The sequence below is a fragment of the Montipora capricornis genome, chromosome 9 (assembly GCF_036669925.1).
Source record: "Montipora capricornis isolate CH-2021 chromosome 9, ASM3666992v2, whole genome shotgun sequence".
Lineage (NCBI taxonomy): Eukaryota > Metazoa > Cnidaria > Anthozoa > Scleractinia > Acroporidae > Montipora > Montipora capricornis.
In genome coordinates, this window is record NC_090891.1 from 51,425,988 (window position 1) to 51,445,987 (window position 20,000).

At 39.2% G+C, this 20,000-nt stretch overlaps 1 protein-coding gene across 1 annotated transcript; it reads right to left on the reverse strand.

Annotated features, from left to right (window-relative positions):
* Positions 1–2,293: 2,293 nt before the first annotated feature.
* Positions 2,294–17,416, reverse strand: LOC138015835 (uncharacterized). Its single transcript, XM_068862955.1, has 9 exons — positions 17,328–17,416; positions 16,200–16,555; positions 15,670–15,834; positions 13,199–13,309; positions 12,502–12,639; positions 11,832–11,928; positions 5,819–6,037; positions 3,147–3,523; positions 2,294–2,696 (listed from the first exon to the last, which is right to left on the reverse strand). Exons 1-9 carry the CDS (start codon positions 17,404–17,406, stop codon positions 2,511–2,513), a joined length of 1,728 nt encoding a protein of 575 aa, XP_068719056.1. The 5' UTR covers positions 17,407–17,416; the 3' UTR covers positions 2,294–2,510.
* Positions 17,417–20,000: the final 2,584 nt, after the last annotated feature.

Genomic DNA, 20,000 nt, shown 5'->3' on the forward strand with positions numbered 1-20,000 from the left:
TCGAGACATCTTCACGTGTCGTTGCACGTACAAAGTGACCTTTACGTGCCCCCCTGCACAAAAGTTTGGTCATCTTGGAAAGATGTTTTCACATCTCACCTTCGGTTTCGCTTTCATTTGTTTCTGCAAAAAGATGTTTCGATGAGTCATTTCGTTTCATCTTAAACCGTTCAATTCGCGTTTTCTTTCTCAGACACTGAGCAAGAATACCCATCGATCAGTCAAAAGCAATGTGCTTAGCCACTTTGGAACAAATATACTATTTTTAACGAGTTTCCATGGTCCAGTGGTCATTGTTAACACATGTAATGAAGATAATCTGGATCCGGGTATTCACTATATACATTGTCGAACATCATGAGAATCGCAATGTAAGGCCGACGTGAGAAGGACAAACTTTTCTCTTTTCTTTTATTTAGTGCTAAATTAACCATAGACCACTGTACTTTTGCAGGCCCGATTATAGGCTACTTGTAGCCTCTTGTTTGTATTACAATATAATCTAGCATGTATGTGGGGCAATTTCGGGCTGTTTTGTAGTTTTAACCCGAATTTGCCTCGCATTCACGTTAGATTACATTGTAATGCAAATGAGAAAAAACTAACCTTGAAAAGGACTATTGACCACAACACTTCCTTTGGTGGCTTACCGGGGTTGTAAAAATATAAGTAAAATTTTATTAGGGCCCAATTAACTAAAACACCTTGTAATAATAACTCTGCAGTTCTTTTTTATTTCTGCACCGCCTGCCCCTATATAGAACACGGCCGTAATGAATACACTTTTCTTTCTACGCGTGAAAGCCATAAAATCAAATCTCACATTACTTGCAACACTTTCAATGTTATTTACATGATTCAGTGTAAATTATGTAATCTTCAGTATATCGGGGAAACCACACGTCGCCTTAAAGACTGGTTTAATAAACACAGACGCCCTATTTCAGTCCCACTAGCCGGATTATATCCAGACCGCAATCGAGTCTCAGAACACTTTCTTAGCAATAACCATTCACACAGGCACATGTTTCTCATTCCCATCGAAAAGCTCATCCATCAATCAATGCGTCTTTAGGAGAGCTCGGTAAGCCCATCTTATTGAAAAAGCAAAAACTACAGAACCTCTTGGGATAAACAAGCGTGACGGATTAACGATCTCATTATTTAGTGTACAGTGTTTGAACGGCATTTTATTCTTTTGAAATTTTGGCTTGTTTATCCAGTAGCTATATCACGTTACACTATCATTTGAAATCCTCTTAATGACTTCGTAACATGTGTATATATATATTTTGTAAATTCGTTAGATCTCCAAATAAACTTAATGAAAGCTGGTAATGGGCAGCCGAAATATCGTTGAAAAATACATTTTCGCGTTGTTTTATCAGTCGTGCATCAATCTACTTGACTTTCAAAATTATTTTTTAATCAATTTTGACTGATCACGATCTTCTCTGATCCAACAATGTGCAAGACGTATTGTGCACGGTTTTTGCAAAGGATTTAAAACCTCAAATTCACTGATAACATGAATGTCCAATATCAAAGATGTACGCTGTAAACTAGCTGGAGTGTCGGCTGGATGGCTCCTGGAGCTCTTGAGCTCGTGATATGGTCAGGTGATACTGGTCGTTATTGGCATACATGGTCGGGTGGACGGTCGTACGGTCGTACGGTCTTACGGTGAGCAAAACCAACTTTTCTCGCACAGATGGGTTACCATATTTTCTTACCCACGGTGCTCCGCTCCGCGCACCCATGGTGACTCACGTCAGTTAAAACAATAATTTGGCTGAAAATGACTGTTTATGTTCACAATCACCTTGTTGTCGCGTGACACTGATTTTCTCACGTCATAGTGTTCACAAGCATGCAAACCTCAATATTATCCCATTATAAGGGCAAACTGCAAGCTACCTAAGCTAACTGTAGCCCAACCGGTGTGACGTTTAGGCTAACCAGAGTGTTATTTAGGCCAATCGATGTGTTATTTTAATAGGCTAACAAGAGTGGCTCGCTGGCTTGCAGATTATCCGGAATGGTTGCAGTTTTGCTGGGATTTTATAAAGCCCCCAGGAATGATGAAATAGCTTTGCAACATTTTTTGTTCTTCCTTGCAGCAGTGCAAGAATTCTTTTTCTATTTCATTTGTGCTGCATGGAATTTTTTTCTTCCAACAAGCGCTGGCAGGAACTTTTTTTTTCAAAATCACCCACCCCCCCCCCCCCCTCTTCCCTCAACAGTTAAAGGGTCGGCCCCTAAGTGGGCATGTAGAAAAACATTCCTCCTGATTCGCTCTCTGTCGATGGTTATTCTACCTTAAAGTTTTCGATAGATAAATCCAATTTTCGTGTTTCACTCCCCATCGATCAACGCATCACCAATTTCTTTTGAAACTAACCCCTTCACTCTACCTGATGATGAGGATGATAGGAAGCCAACGCCACTTTCATTCTGTCTCCTAAAGCCTCGTTATCAAGGTGAAATTTAAAATATATAAAGTTTCCTAATCAAACAAATATGCTTACAGTGTAAATATCCTCATGGGAGCCCGCGTAATTTTGCAGTTCTCTTAAACATAGTTTGAAAGAAGATTGTGTGACATCCTCCAACCAAATACTGGCCGCGTCCCTTTTTAATCCTGCATGGTGATGAACAGCGGTGATTAAAATTAAGGGTTTCTTTGGGAACTTTCCCTGAAACCAGAAAGAGAAAGTGTTTTAAAAACGAGAGAAGCAGATAACGATACTTCAGCGATGATCCTTCGCTAAGAAATCATTTCAATTCGCAGTTGCACTTGTAATACTATCAAGATAAACTTCGGGTTATACCGAATACGACCTCGCAATAGTCAAGCATCCCAATGACAAGACAGCTGCACGTTTTTTTTCAAACTCGGGCCGTGAAGTACAACAAAACCACATAAACTAGTTTTCAGAATGTAGCTAGAAGTGCTACACCCCGATTTATGGTGGGGAAAACAAAGATATTAAATTTACATAAAATGGGGAATGTCTTGCAATTCCTTCGGTTTGTGACTTTACAGAGTGGAGAATCCAAAATTATGTCTAAGAGCCATTATTCCCTCCTTCCTAATTTTGCTTTGAGTTTAAAGCAAGGAAAATCGCTCCAAAATCGTTCCTTACCGAAGGAAAATTCACTGTCTCACAAGTCGTCCCAGTCCACCACTGAGATATTCTTGTCTCTCCGCTTACTCCACCGGCTGGAGCTCCCTGATAACCCATCCAGTCAACTGTTATGTTAGCAGTGTATTTCCGCTCATTAAATCCTGACGCCATCACGCAGGCAGTAAATTGTTGATAATTTACATTTTCAACCCAAGATACTGCAGCATCGTGGACATAGGACATGTCACCAGTATCCACATGATTAACAGTGATCTGCATTTCAATGGCTTTGTCAGGGTAGAAAACGTAGGGCTGGAAAGGAATGACTTCACAATGGGAATACCCTAACCATGGAATGTGAGGCATGTGACGACGACCTCTCTGGAAAGGAAATCCTTTCGAAAGTAATAATAAAAAGAAGAGAAAAAGAAAATATAGTAAGTAAGATTAGTCCTAGCTTTAACACCCAGTCAAGGGCCGGGTCCGCTCGAGATTCTTAACTATTACTAAGCTCTATTTTTGGCTAGTTTTTTATGGGTATCTATCCCCGCCAAAATTCAAACTTGTTCTTAAATCCAAACCTTCAATTCAAGCATTCTATCATACAATTTAAACTCGCAATTATAAATTCACACATTCAATTCGTCAATCAAACATTCAATTGCAAAGTACCTAATACCTAATCAACAAGGCCTAATCAGAATAACAATGGTTCTTTTGTGTTCCGCCATTTTGGTCCGGATATGAAACTCTACCCAAGGTTTGGGTTTAAGTTTTGGCGGGGATTTCTTTCTTCTAATTAATGAAATCTTTCATCGATGAGCTATAAAATTCTTTCAGAAAATGTTACCGTTATTTATTCTAAAAAAAGGTTTAAGTTTTTCCATTTTCTCTTTTCGAGGGTTTATCAGTTGGTTGATACCAACCTCGTTCCCCCGGGTCTCTTTGTCAGTGAAACCCCCGGGTCTCTTTGACAGTGAGGAGAGAGACCCTGGTTAGGGCTGGTCACATGTCTCTCCTCGACAAACATTGCTCCACTACGGTAGAGTCTTCGTTATATATGACCCGCAACTGGGCGAAAGCATAATTGTTTGACAAGATTTTTTTTTCAGAAAATAATCTTTACTTTACAATATAAGTTTCAAAAGGTCAACACAGCTGATGTTATATTTCCAAAAATTTCCACAAAAGCAGTCAAGCTAGAAACAAGGGCTTTTGTGACCGATTGAAGTTCGCAAAAAAGATTTCTTTAGTAGCTAAAGTTGCTTCCACAGAACATACACTATCATAAATAATACACCACGCACAACGTTTGCGTGATAAAATGTCTCTGTTATTTTCCGGCGCTAAAAATATACTTCACAATTTGTGTTAATAATCAAACGCTTAAGGTAATTCCCTTGAAATTGTTCTACTATCAAACTTTTATGGAAACTTAGCATAATTAACGTTCATGATATGAACATTAAAAAAATGCAATAAAAAATGGGGTCACCGTGCTTGTTTACGCGTCAGCAGGCTCTCAAAATGGGGTATTTCGGATCACGTTCATACAGAATTAAGTCTTGGTTACGTCAAAGACACAAAATTTTATTTTGAAAATAAAGCTTCTTTTATTTATATAAGCAATAATGCTTCATTTACGCCGACTTTGATTCCTGGTTGTGACAATAGTGCACTTTTTGGGACAGTTCCGTGGTTAGCTTGAAGTCCTCCTCGCCTTGGCTAAAGTACACCCAGTATGGAACTGTTTTCCAAAAAAAAATTCATGTTCTACTATCAAACTTTTTTTCTTCTTCAAATATGTTCTTTATTAGACTGCTCTTACCAAATACCTGAAAAAAAAAATCGGGGGTCGCCGTGCTCGTTTGAGAGAAAAGGAGCATTTATTTCGCTATCGGGTTTAGTTCGAGCGAAATCTCTTACGTTTTGTATGCGCACGTGCTCATGTGCGCGCGATAATGACGCGAAAATCGTGCCCAGTAGGGATGCGCAATGCAATACTAAGGAATTACCTTAAGCCCGGTGTGCAGTTCCAAAAATATGACAGCGACAATTTAGACGAAGTTGTTGAAATACAAGTAATCCAAAACTGTCTACTCGCTTGACAAGCGTGCGACTTAGGAATCACTTTGTTTAACATTCGAAAGAAAAACGAAAATCAGAGAACAAAATAAAATACCTGCACAGTTTGAGGTCGATACGTGACATAAACATATGATACCGACTGATCGATCGCCGAACACGTTTGTTTCCCATGGATAAACGTTTCCCCCTGTTTTCTTTCACGGCAATACTTTCTTTTCTTTAAACGTGTCGCAAACTATTAGAATCCTTCGTTATCACTCAATTTGACTGCTCACTTGAGCTTGTTGAGTAGTTTTAATTTTTACCTTCTCACCGGCATACAAAAATCCGATTGATTTTATATCAACTTCTTTCCTTTCACGTCGAATTCGACGTTTAGTATATTCAATACCTTGCCGTGAAACGTTTTTTCGATGGTCGTCTGGCCACAAAATCAAATGTGTTGTGATTCTGTTCCTCGCAATGATGACAAGGCCTACACTGCGACCCCTCCCCAAACACACATTTAAAAAAGTGACCAGCCCCAACCAGGGTTCCCAACCCTGGGAACGAGGTTTGGTTGATACTTAATTTTGAATAAAATTATGTATTGAGGTGCTGACCTTCGCAGCTGCCAGGATGCTGGATTGTAAAGTTGAGCCGCAGCAGGCACATCTCCTGTTCAAACAGACACTTATTGTCATACGTTGTGCCATTTGATGAACAAATTGGTTCTTGCGAAGATGGGCATCTGTCGATGCTTACACAGCGAGCACTGAATGGACCAAAAGCCTTGCACAAGCAATGATGCTGACATGTCACATTGAGACATGGGTCCAAGTCTGGAAACATGTATGAAATAGCATTTAGTTTACAATACGTTTCAACAAAAGTGTTCCTTCCCGTTTACCGAGTTGAAATAACTGGACAACAAACTCGTACAATACGTAAATTACAGCTTAACAAGATCTAACAAAGTCGAACCGCAGGAAAGCATAAAAGAAGGCGCCTTAGCTCAACGGTGTTCTATAGCTTTGTGCCAATGTTTTTCTTGGCGTCATTTGGTTTTTAATAATACCACCGTCACTCTATATTTGCCCGATGGTGTTTACTTAAACCCCCGAGGCCAGTATTCACTTTATCGCAGCTATCGGGGAGCCACCTTGAAGGCCCCTCTCTTGCTCTGATTTTGTCACCTAAGGCGAGCTGTCGTTGTCTTTTGCCCAGTCGTTTTTTCTTTATTTTCCACCTATAGACATGTAACATTTCGTTTCTGCTCAAACGGTTTCTTTTTTGGACATTTCTTGGGCTTTGAATTATAACTTCCACTTTTGTGTGTTATGAAGGTCTATGAAAGGTGGTATGTCATGAAGTCTTTGTTTCACGTTTGTTGGAAAAAGTACACCTCTCCCAACCTCCCCCTCCGGCGCGGGTTCGATTTATTAGTTGCTTTCTGGTCTCAATTTACCCAGTTTTGTTAAAGCCCTTGTTGCTTCGGTATAGTAGACCGTGTGCTAATTTTTTATCTACCTATGTTATAATAATAATAATAATAATAATAATAATTATTATTATTATTATTATTATTATTATTATTATTAATTTCGCAGCACTGAAAGTCCTCTTCTTCGAGATGACTAGGGATCTGAGGCTAATTGATTCAGTCCCTCCCTGGTACTCGTGTGCAGTACCCAAACCAGTCTATGAGTCATCTGAGGCATTAGCGTTTTGGGATGTTCCAGTTTATGCGGAACACACCATTGTCAAGGCTAACAGAGTGGACGCTCGATTTGTGGACCACAAGAATAAGATGGTGTGGGCTGTGGAGATGTCCTGTTCGTGGATGGAGCATCAGGAAAAGAAGTCCGAGGAAAAGACGGTCAAGTACGGGCCACTGCGATTTGAGCTAAAGAAACAGTACCCTGGCTATGACATTGAACAATGTAACATCATCGTTGACGTGCTGGGGGGTGGTCAAGGGATGTAGACCTGACAATGAGGAAGCTCTTTGGCAGTAGGGGCTATGACGTTTTGAGAAGGATGCAGAAGGCTACCATCTCGAGTTCTCTCAACATAGTGAGAACTTTCAAAGCTACTGCCAATTGACTTTCCCCGTGGGAATAGTATAGGAGCTCAATATAGTTTTAGTATTAGAGAGCCTTAGATTGTCTGTAAGATTTTTTTTATATTTTATCGCTAATTTATTTATTTATTTATTTATTTTTAACTCAGCAGTTTTCTATTTATAGTTCCTTCAGATCGCATAGGTTACGCTGCGCGCCCTATGTGGTTCTATTTTAGCTTTCATACGTTTACCAACCGCACATAATAATAATAATAATAACAATAAAGAATTTATATAGCGCCTCAATCCGTTTAACCCAAAGGCGCTGTTTGCAATAGTTGTTACCTATGAAAATTAAAATGTAATAAAAAAGGAATATATGAAAAATACTAATCTTAATATAACAAATGTATATATATCAATCTTAATCATAAGTTCAAGTTCCCTAGTCATAATTGTCGTTGTAAAGTAAAAAGAAATGCTTTGAGTTTTTTTCTTAAAAAGCTCTAAACTGCTAATTGATCTTATGTCTAGTGGTAAACCATTCCAGAGTCTAGGTACTACAGCACAAAATGCTCTTTCGCCATATCGTATAGTGTTGGTACGAGGAATTACTAATAAATTCTTAGAACTAGAAAGCAGAGCTCGTGTAGGCTTGCACTAAATGATGAGGTCAGATAGATAAGACGGTGCCAGATTGTTTAAGCACTTGAAAGTAACTAGCAAAGTTTTGTAAGTTATACGCTTCTCAACAGGGAGCCAGTGGAGCTCATGTAGAATTGGCGTGATATGATCATATTTCTTTGACCCACTAACGAAACGTGCAGCTGCATTTTGCATTGGCTGGAGAAGCTGAATTAGGTATTTAGGGAGACCAGTTAAAAGAGAGTTATAGTACTCCAGTTTGTTTGTAAAGAAGGCATGGATCAGAATTTCCAATGATGATTTATCCAGGTAAGTGCGAATCATCCAGATGTTCCTCAAGTGCCAGAATGAAGTCTTGCAAACAGAATTGATATGAGTCTCAAAGGTGAGGGTGTCATCAAACACAACACCAATATTACGACATGAGGCAGTTGGAGTTACACCCTCTTCGCCCACCATAACATTAGAAATGTCAGGACGTGGTGAATGTCTTGTGTGGAAAACTAAATGTTCAGACTTATTATCGTTCAATTTCAAATGGTTACGAGACATCCAAACACGAATTTCAGCCACACAAGCTTCAACACAATGATGACGTAGCTGTAACGAGGTCCTCACTACAAGCGGGATTGAATGCCAAGTACAGCTGTGTGTCGTCAGAATAAAGGTGGTACTTTAGACCATGACTTCGAATAACGTCAGTTTTTGGTGAAGTATAAAGAGAGAAGAGCACGGCGCTGAATTTTCTCTAGCTCTTCAGAGAGATACTTAGGTAGACCATCGTGGAAAACTTAGCAAGCATATTCAGACACGGGCCGGATACACGTAGTATAAAAACAAACTAGCTGCGCAGGATCTCCTTTTGCACGCTTAAGTTGCCTTAACTGATAAAGCCTGGAGGCTCCTTTTTGATAACATTCTCTATGTGAACGTTCCACTTAAGATTGTTTGAAATTGTGAGACCAAGAAGTTTTACGCTAGTTACAACCTCTATTGGTTTGTTATTGATAGTAACTGCTTCGAAAGAATCTGCAGATCTTGAGAAACTTATCTGCAACTACTACTACTACTAATACAATCCATTTCAACATATATGGACGTTTCTTTAATGAAAATGTTAACTCAACAATAGCGTAGCAGCACCGGATCCATTGATTCAAAACCAGTACCTGTGAGTGATGTTTCACATTGCTTTGTAATAACAAGATCGCGGTTGTGGACATTTCGATGACTTGGAAAGTCTATCCTTTATACTAGGCCAAAAGAGGACAGCAAACTATTGAAATCAGAAGCTTCAGAGTCGTTCGGCTTATCTACGTGAATGTTGAAGTCACCAACGATAACAGGATAGTCACTTAATAAGACAACGTGTTCCAAAAGAGTACTGAATTCATCAATAAAAGTCGAAAAGGAGTATCTGATGGACTATAAAGTATAATGATGTTCAAACATGCGTCAGTAGACTAAGCAAAAACATTTAAATATCCAAACGTCGAAAAAGATTTAATGTCGTTAGATTTGATATGATGGACGCTCCGGAATAAACCCTAGTTCAGATTCTGTTACGCCTGAATTGTCTTTCGAGGTGTCAAATTGAATATTGATAACATTGTTAAAGTGGTACTACGACCAAAAAAAAATTTTGTTTTTCCTATGGATTTCAAAACTATGTTAACTAAACACTAATTCACCCAAGTTTTAAGTTCTGATTTTAAAAAGACACCTGTTTATTTTAGCTGGAATTTTCTTATTTATTGGCCCGCCATTACTAACTTCAAAATCTTGAGAGAGCTGGGTCGAGGAGAAAATGACGTCAGACACTCACTAGTTTGAGAATGCAATGCGTGTGTACGCGGCCTAATTAATATGCAGCACGCGAGTTTCGGGCTTTCAGACTTTTCAACCCGTGTTTTACATATATATAATAAATTGCGTTTACACGCTCAAATTTTAAGCCAGTGAGTAAATGACGTCATTTTCTCTAGATCCAACCCTCTGAGGTCCAATCGGCCAGTTTTGAACGTGAGTAATGGCGGACCATGAAATCCAAAATTTTGCCAGTTAGGTGTTAAGCGAACACGCTTTCAAATTCAGAAGAAAAAAAGGAAATGATTTTTTGATCATAGTAACACTTTAAAGTTAGCTCGTCTTGGTTGAGTAGTTCTAGTTTCGAAATTTTCAAACTCAAAATTCGTTGCAATCCTCGATTCAATTGGAAATATACGTGAAGTATTTCGAGGTTTTCGGATTGCTCTAAATCGCTGAAGTAGGCTTATAGCTTTCAGAGTGTTCCGTGCTTGAGAGCAAATAGGTTTCACCTGTTGTTGTTGTTGTTGTTGCTGTTATTGAACATGGCGAGCAGTTTTAAAGCCAGAGCATGACTCAGGAATCTTCCACCAATACCGTAATTTCAGGAGTGAAGACCTTGAATATCTCAGCATAGTGAGAAGATGATAATGTTAACTTATGTTTCGATGATAGTCCAAGGCGAATAAACCTTTCTTACGACATTAAACATGATTAAACTAAAAAATTGAGAGCCGATAAAAAAGCAACCAACTTTGTACTCTTTTACAAGACTATCTTGCCACTACCCGTCCCAAAACACTGTACAGCTCCCGGGTTCCACTCTTATTCCAGATACCGGCCAGTCTTAGCCTCTTTTTCAGGTGAGTAGAATTTGCTCCCTGGGACCCAGGGTCACAATGATGCTTTCTTGCCTGTCAATTTACCAAATGACGCGCTGGTTCCAGCTAAACTTCGGACCAAAATCATACAAAATAAATTTGTTGATTTTGACTCCCTTCTTGTTAATCCACATTTCGAGAAAAAGTTTCACATTCCACCTCCAACCCTCACCGGAAGTTTCTTTCCCATCGTTAGCTCTCAAGCCAGTTAACAAGGCGAAGCGCATTAGCTCAACAGATGTTTTGGCTACAAGTTTTTGATGTGTATGTTGGTATTTTTACTGCACAGTATCCCCGCGAGGCCCCAGGCTTCATGAAATATGGGGCTACTATGCAGGATCTGGCTGCTAGGGGACATAATTGGCGTTTTTATGACGAGAACCATACATTGGGAATTGTGGCCAATGTCCCAGAGAAATGTCAAAAAACCCATTGCGGCAACTGGTGTCGGGAAGGCCCTTGATGTTCCCTGAGGCTATTTCTTCAAGTTTCACAATGGGGATCAGTGCTCAGGATGCTATTTTAAGCACTCGTGCCCCTAATGTGCTTCCAATGTCTCCAATCCAGCACCCAGATCATTCCCCCAGCCTACTTGTACAGGAGCTTCCAACACCCGTAAACAGTGATCGCTTGCAATTTTTCCTTTCTGGGTATGTCCCTTCAGTAGCCTTCAATTACGGTTATCTCCTACACTATGAGGGACCCCAAGACTCTTCATGAGCTAGAAAGAAAACTTTGAAATCCGCTTTTTCTGAAAAGCTGTTTTTTTAAACACGTTTTTAGAGACAATAACAAGTCAAATGAATGTAAATTTGATAACTTACACAGCCTCTCCGTTAATAAGATATCAAGGATACATTGAGACTGTAAAGCCCCTATGGGGGAGCTTCAATAAATGTATGTATGTTTGTAACGAATTATAGCCACATTGGTAAAAAGAGTGCTCCTACTACTACGCTACCACTGTTCCTCACAAGATATTGCTTAACTCAAAAGTTGAAAAATTATAGCTTGAAAGCGGTGTTCTGTATCTTAAGGAAAACAGACTCCGCGCCCAGTTGTCAAGAGCAGTTTAACGTTTGCGTTTTACAAATGAAGCCTAACACAACACAATACGCGAGGGCTTACTGCTTAAAAAAGAAAAGGCAAAAAAGAAAGAAAGGATGTGCGAAAACTGAGAACTTGTTTGTCTAATAATGCTGTTTTCGTTTTCTGTTTTGGCCTAGTCATTTCTCTTACCTCCAACAATTACGTAATCAATTCCAATGAGATCCTTCTTTCCGCCGTCGCTGTTATGACTTTTAACACACATCTCAGTCTCTGATTTTGTGGTGTACTAAAGAAAGATGGATTACGAGTGAAGAATAAAAACCAAACAGTCTATTTTACTTTTATTTCTTATGGAAGCAAATTGTAGTGAGACCATAAATCTTTCATCACAATAAGTTATTAACCTCAATGATTTCCACGAGGACAGCTTTTTAGTCAAATTTGAATTTATTTGCAAGGATGGCCTTGGAACAGAATAGTGTGCAGCATTAATTTTTCATGACCGGCTAAGGTTTCCTCGCTGTGAGCCAGTAATCAGTGTTTTTAAATTCAAAGTCATGACCAATCATGGATAGGAGCTGGACCATAATTACAAGCGTATGCAAAGTAATTGCCAGCTCTTTGTTGAAAAAGCAATTTGATAGTTCAAACATATGATACAAAGGGACCTAAGACTGTTTGCTTGGGTAGACCTTAGTCGAGGGTACATCTGTTGGAAAGAGAGCGCTTGTTACATAAGTAGGATATAAACGATTATCATAGATAATTATTTTTATTAGCTTTTAGTGAATGGAGGTGGCTTCTTCAGAAAATTTCCTCCCTCATACCCTGATGCAATATGCATTGCAGGCTTTCTCACCGTTATCCAAGTGGTTACTGCCCCACATTTTGCGGAATCTGCAGAAGAACTGAAATTCGAATTCTCATCATTGGGTTTGCGTTTTGCTGTTAATATTATCACAGGTGGGGCGAAAAATGGAGCCATAAAGTTGACTTTCTGTGAAAATAATCAAATTGTTTATTACGTTAGTAAGTTTGAGGACAATATTAGGCTGCAATTTTAGAATGCTGCAGAAAATGAAGGAAACTTCAATAAAGCTGCTGAATTCTGCAGTCTTTGTAATTTGTTCGTCTGACTCTCCATTACTGGTAAGCCGTATAATAAGCTATTACAATAGTCTAGTCTGGATGAAATGAACACATGCATAAGGCGCTCAGTGCTTGTTTGATCTAAGTATTTCCTAATCCTGCCTATTTTTCGCAGTGCAAGAGATTCGGAGCTGCAAATATTTTTCACGTGACTAGACATAGTGAGGTGTTTATAAAGAATAACTCCTAGATTACGAGCTTTCTTACTGATAGGTACAAGATGCTGACTTAATGTAACAGTAGAACAAAGGAGCGGATGGGAGAACCGTGAGTGAAAATGAAGTATTTCAATGAAGTTGTAGAGTCCAGGACATGGGCTCCTGACATAAAAGTTCCAACAACCACTCTATAAGGAGAAAATAACTTAGCGATAGACAAAGCAGACTCCTTGCACTCTTATTTCTTACCTTGCAGAAAGCGAAGTTATCTTGCTGAGATGGGGAACTCCTATTTGAAAACGCCAAACTGCCGGTCAAGGTAAAGTTCACGAAACTTATGTTGGTAAACGCCAACCAGTTCTAGATGCAAAAGATTCATAGAAATTGTTAGTCATTATCAATTCTTTCACACTTAAAGTGGGCTCAATTCACGGATAAATTCGTCTGGCATTAGACAGAATATTAATGTATGTAGGTGGTGCTCTTACGAGGCAAAGGGTTAAAGAGAACATAGTTTGTGAGTGGTCGTCGATGTTGTTAACCCTTCACCCATGACCCCACCTCCATTGACGAGCAAAATCGTCTGGCATTAGACGTACTGAAGTCTGTAGGTGGCCCTTTAAGAACACAAATGGTTAAAGCAAATATTTTGCAACAACGTGTTTTCAAACCTTTCACCAACAGGTTTGAACTTGAGTTCTGCTAAAACATTTCCGCTAGGTGTTCGCTGAAATCGTGAACGGAATAAGATTTTTTTTTTCATTTCTTTGATAATATTCACCCTCCGTTTTCATCCGCATAACTGCGCTTTTCGACTCAAGAATGTCTTATCGGAGAGGTGAAAACCACTTTTAAATGGCCAGAATAAAACAGTCCCATTCTTATACCAATGGTGGAGGTTGATAACATGCGATCAGGCTGCTAAAAGTAACCACCTCTTTACAGTGCCTTCATTTAATTTAATGATGCCTTTGATAAACAGAAATTCGCAGTTTAAGCATTTAAACGTTCTGGTACATTTCTTGAGGACTTTTAACTCGCGCAAAATGCGGCGACACATCCGGGACTTAATTGCACAGTCAACGAAAATTTAAAGTCGATCTGGTTACCCAGTAGCTAAACAATAAAGAAAATGACCATAAAAAGGCCCACGACGCATACGTTATTAGATTTTGCTTGTTTTATCATCTTTATGTTTCATAAAGATTATCATTTGGCTTTTGTTGATGAGAGATTGATGGTCGGAATAAATGGGACATTTTTTTAAGATCTTACGAATCGTGGATTTATTCGGGGTTTTTTCTGAATTTGTTCCATTTTAGGCAAAATATTGTATGGCGAGAAGTTTGGAGTAGTCTTTTCTCCCTTTTAACTGTCCCCGCTATGACCAAATTTGAGCAAATGGCTTTTGTCAAGCAAAATGATGTAATCTCATGACACCCAAAATGCCCAAAAAGTAGAATGAAACATTGCAATAACCACTTAGAACTCTTGAACAAGATAAAGAAATACAGTAAAAGGAAAGAGAAGCATCGATGGACACAATTTGGCAAGATTGAAAAGGAATCCATTTGGAGAATCTTGAAAAATCAGCCCTACGTTTTTCAAGTTTATGACAAATCAATTGGATGAAGGTCGTTTTGCTCAGAATCATCTTGTTTGGGATGTAACGATAATCTTATCAGTAAATGAATTCCGCATTACCATCTTCAAGTTTTAAACTCGTGATTAACTAAAGATTTCCCTTTAAACACCCTAATATCACGTGCCATAGCTCCTTAAAGAAAACTGTACAAAACCGACAGAAAGCACTTTTTCATTATTTCTCCCTTGTGAATTCCATGGCAGTCACTTCTACTCCCCCTTCCCCTATCCAGTGTTGGTTGGAAAGTGTTGATTTCCAGGAAACTGTTCGTGGCCCCCACAAAACAACATTGAGACGTGGGGGTCAAATTGTTTACTTACAAATGAAAGCGCTTGAAAGAGTAATTTCCTTAAGAGTTTAGTATCTTCAAAACACGAAACTAAGAGGTACTCACGTGTAGGGATAAGAAAATCACTTTTTCCTTCGCTACTCCCCACCCCCTCCCCGAGACACATGCCTTACGATGTACATTGGCCCGTGCAATTCAGCCATGACACTCCTGTGGCCATAACTCTCATAGTGAAGGCCCTATACAAGCGCTAAGAAAATAACTTTTTCGCCCGCTGCCCCTTCCCCCCCCCCCCCGAATTTGGGATTTGTCTCTTCCAATATTCGATGCCGATGGGCAATCTAAAACAGCATCCCAAGATGCAGCCCCGTAACTCTGGCTGTTCGGGCCGGTCATACATGGGGCAAAACAGAGCGTATTTTTAAGTGGTGAGGTCAGCTTGGTTGACTGAGAATCGCGCCTAGCCAGCTCGCCTTTATCCTCAGGAAGGCTCCAGATGACTGGGTTACCCCAAACGGCGGAAAGGCCGGTTCCCATGGAAAGGCAAGCTCTCTCCCGTGTCGATTCGACCACTGCCGCAAATCCCAAATTTGTCTCAGTCAGCAAGGAGATAGAGGTCGAGAGAGCACACTTGTCTCCTTGGTTGAATTTAATTCAACTTCAAGGGTCTGTCTAGTATTGGTCATTGCTTGTATTAAGCCTTTGTCAAATTGTGAAAATGGACTGTAACTTATTGTTTCTTACAATGGGGTGATATTGTATTGCATCAATCAACTAAAAACTTACGATTCTAATGTTTCGATGAACGCCAGCAAAAATCTTGGTTTCCCGAACACAAAGTGTAAAACTGCCGGCAGTATAATCTTCAATCCAAAAAGCCAGGGCATCCTGGGGTCTCTGTGGAGTCTGGTGACTAGGTGTGACAACAACATTTGGTGGAAACAGGAAACGCTAAAAGTACATAAATTATTTAGAAACAGAACATCATCAGCCCATGAGGTAATGAGCACAGAGAGAAAGACATCCAAGATACGCTTTAACATAATCTAATCACTAATTAATCTCAAGTCAACTCATATGGTACATGATGTGTTCTCTTGCAATGTAGGGAACCATTTTCACGGATAATGTGATAGTCTATAAAGCATTAAAAGTTCGAGTTCTGCCCTATCTGTCGTTTGCTCGACAAAAGATGTCTAAAATTAAGTGTGTCCTAGAGGATATAATTTTCCATGGAACAAAGCATGCTTTGAATCCCTTCTGCTCATCAATATCTATGAGAAAAATAAGCGTATCTCCCCTCGAGTAAGACTTGCCTGAGGGAAGACGACCCTTTCGCACTTTGTTTCAGTCGTCCAGGAGTTCAGCGCATGACTTCCTATTTGAGCTCCAGATGGAGCAGACTGGACAGCAATCCAGTTAACTTCTGCCTTTCCATTGGAACCTTCGCCATATTCAGAAATACAAGTCTTAAATTGATGCCTGTCTTCTGATTCCACCCAAATGGCAGCGCCATTACCAAGGCTAGAGTTTTTCACAGAATGACCAAAGGAGGCAAACACTTTAACTGCCTGTCTTCCGTAGAAAGGCTGAGTGAAAGAAATTGCCTTGCAAGCGAATAGTCCTGGACTTGATGCCGTTATGTTTACTTTTCCAGTCTTGAATCTAGAAGCTATAATTATTAAGCTATAATTAACAAGAAAGATGGCATCTTATGTTTACTGATATAATTAAATCTTTGACTACATGGCCAGTCTTGAAAAGTATGTTTGCAGATTGTGTCTTTTTGATCGAAGACCTATCGCAACGCTTCTCTCACTAAAAAGAATATCGCTAGTATCTATAGACAGGGTAGTTTCGCAGAGGCACTGAAGGCGTTTTTAACTGCTTAAAATGGCGAAAATCGCGTTTTCAGAAAATTGTTGTGTGTGCATGTACCCCACCTCCAGTTCTTCCTTGCTGCATTAATTCAGAAATAAATAGTTACATGGAGTAGAAAAGCAACGGCAAGAATTTCTAGACAGGGCAATTTTGGCAGATGCACTAAGAACTTTCTTACTACTGGTGCTTAAAACTGGCTTTAAATCAACTTTTAAACTATTTTCATTCCATCGTTAATGATGGCTAAGCATGCGCCCCACCCCATGTAATGCGTCGTTACTGCATCAATTTAAAAAGACTGGTTTAATAGTAACGGAAACTGATGGCAGAAAAATTTAGCACAATTTTTCATATATACGTCAATTTGGCATGCAGAAATACTGAAGGCGGTCGAAAAGCATCTTAAAATCGCCTTAAATCGCGATTCAACAATTTTCATTCGATTCCAGGGCTTGTGCCCATCCCCCAAATCTTTGTTTCTGCATCAATTCAGGAAGACAGGTTTAATTGGAGCATAAAATAATGGCGAAATAATAGCCTGATAGAAAATTAGCTCAAAGTACCTTTGCAGCCTTGATTCAACAACACAACTGAGAAGAAGACAAAACACAATTGAACCCTGTAATAGCCTCTAGCGGACATTTTGATCAGACTGAAGGGATGTCTTCACACACTGATTGCTTTATACATGACCACACCTCTTGATAAGCTGATTAGCACAGGCCTAATTTATCTCTTTGGCTATGATTCTAACTGGAATTAGGAGTTTTCCAAACTTAATCTCTTAATGCAGGGGTCATGGTTTAATCTTTTTAGTCATGTTTTGATAGTCCCCTATTGTCTTGATGTAGATTGTTTCTCTTCTTACTAAGATGTGTGCTTTCCACAATTGCGGCAACTACTGAGTATCTACAAAGGTAGTAAAATAACAGTGGTCAGATTTAGCTATGACAACTACGTTTGAGAGAGATGCTTGGTAAATTCACCCCTGAATAAAAACGCTAATAAGCAACCCCGTTCAAATAGTCTTATTCACCGAAAAAAACGATAATAGTATTTTTCCCAACTTATTTTAAAGAGTGGGAATTGAAAAGTGTGCCCCCGTTGTAAACACATTTCTATCTCACTCTCTTCCTCGATTCAACAGGTTGCTTTCGTCGTAGTTCTATAAAAGGACAAGGCTTGCGCGCCTGTTTTGTTATTGTATCAGATTATGAACTTACGGTAGATAACAAGAGTGTGGCTACCAATTCAATTCAAACACGAAATAATAGGATTTAGAAGTCTTCTATGCTTTAAAGCCTATTACGGTTACTATTTTAAAGTTTCAAGTTAAAGCATGTTAACAATCTTTTGTTTTCTCTCTTTTACGTTAGCTGTGACGTTATTAAAATCGGATTTCTTTTTTATTTGGCCCACTTAGAAGCAACATTTTACAGGTCTAATAAATCTAAAACTGGATGTTTTTACGTGTGCTGATGACAAGCTTCTTGTTTCTTAACAATATTTTATCCATATTTTTGTTTGGAATCAACAATTACACAAAATTAAAGACGACACAAATCGTGTCATTGGAAATAAGCTTCAATGATTGGCTTACTCTCCTTAGCACTATGTTCTTAGCAAAATAGTTCTTAAGGTAGAGATGTGAGCTTCTGTCAGTTAAAAATGGAAAATTGACTTTGTTTAGAAATTAAGCACTTCTAATTTTATGCCAAAAATACTTTCTTGGGGGAGTGGGGTGTGGCTAAAGCCCACCCCCTCCTCGATGTCACTCTACCAATGGGGCTTTTAGCTTTGATTTTGTCAATAGTTACTCCAAGATTCATTGTTCGAAAAGTTTATTACCAAAAAAGGGACGAATATCACGCTGAATAAAGGAAATCGGAATATTGTTAATGGAATTCCGTGATACCAAATGCGCTATGATGAACATTGATTCTTTGACTTGAACATGTCAAATAAAGGATGTCAGAGACAATTTAATACATAAACAACTTTGGGCACTTAAATGGGTCAAGCCAAGAAGTTGTTATCCCTATTTTGACCGATTGTAAATTTCGCAGCCAGTGGCTTCTCAAAAGTACAACGAATGGTTCGGTAGTTGTTTTCAAATGGTATATAAATGATTTAGGAATGGTTTGTTCTCAATAACGGTGCCTTGGTGATGTTTGAGGGAATTGCAAGACAAATTCTCGCACTTGTGGTGTTTAGTAGTAAGCCTATGACCCTTTTAAGAAAAGAGAAAGAGAACGCCACTAAATGAGCAAAAAAGTGGCTCTGCACGTGCGACTTGAAACCTGCAACATGAAATGTGTTGACCAAATTTCAAGTGCTGTTATTCACGTTTATACACAACTTTTATCACAGTGGATAAATCAATGTGTTTGCGCTTCGTGACAATGTGCAAAACCAAGCATTTATACTAAGCTTCATCGTGTGATTTAAAGGTCATATAGGCAAAGAAGGAGATTAAACCATTCTCTTGCAAAGTTCTTTTTATTCGAACGTCAATAAAACCAGATGTGATTCACATCCGGTTTCATTAAGGACTGACAGATTTAAGAATTGAATGGGGTTGATCAAAGTAAGATATTTTATGAAAATTATCGGAACTACCGTTTTGGAGAGTTTCACCCTATTCGAATTAATTACATAACAAAAACTGGCTGATTAGAGATCTGATAAGACCACGGCCCGAAACCAGTGTATAGCGGGTTCCTCTACGAAATCAGCTATTTGAGGTCGGAGTGCCCAAGAGTTAACATTGTCCAGACCTCTTGAGTGCAAAAAGGAACATGCCAAAACCATAGCAACATTAAAAAAACAGAAAATCAAGTTTGCCCAAATTAAGCTCTCGCACGTCATCGCCATGCAATCAACCTGGAATGAATAAATATGTAGTTTACCACTTGTTTGAGGGGGAAGTGCAATTTACAATCTTAACTAAAAGACAAGTACTTTATAGAGGTGCTCCCAAAACAGAATGAATGAGAGACCACCACACCGGGGACTACGTCCCCTACTCTTTTCGAACAATGTGTGGGTTCTTTAACGTCCCACATAAGTGATGTGAGACGGAGTGCCTTCGGCTCATCACACTTATCCGAGAAGACCATAAAAAGTCTTACCATTTGCGGGTGTAATTGCAAGGACAGAACTTTCCCCGGCCTCAGTTGGTCCGACCGTAGTCGAACTCACGACCTCCCGCATTGCATACAGTTGCTCAACCAACT

Excerpts from the sequence above, each read along its gene's own strand:
- LOC138015835 (XM_068862955.1), bottom strand. The coding sequence starts at position 17,406 with ATGTCCGCTAGAGGCTATTACAGGGTTCAATTGTGTTTTGTCTTCTTC. Across the intron at positions 3,524-5,818 it reads GCATCCTGGCAGCTGCGAAG|GATTTCCTTTCCAGAGAGGT; the intron begins GTCAGCACCTCA and ends TACTTTCGAAAG. Across the intron at positions 2,697-3,146 it reads AGACAGTGAATTTTCCTTCG|GGAAAGTTCCCAAAGAAACC; the intron begins GTAAGGAACGAT and ends TTCTGGTTTCAG.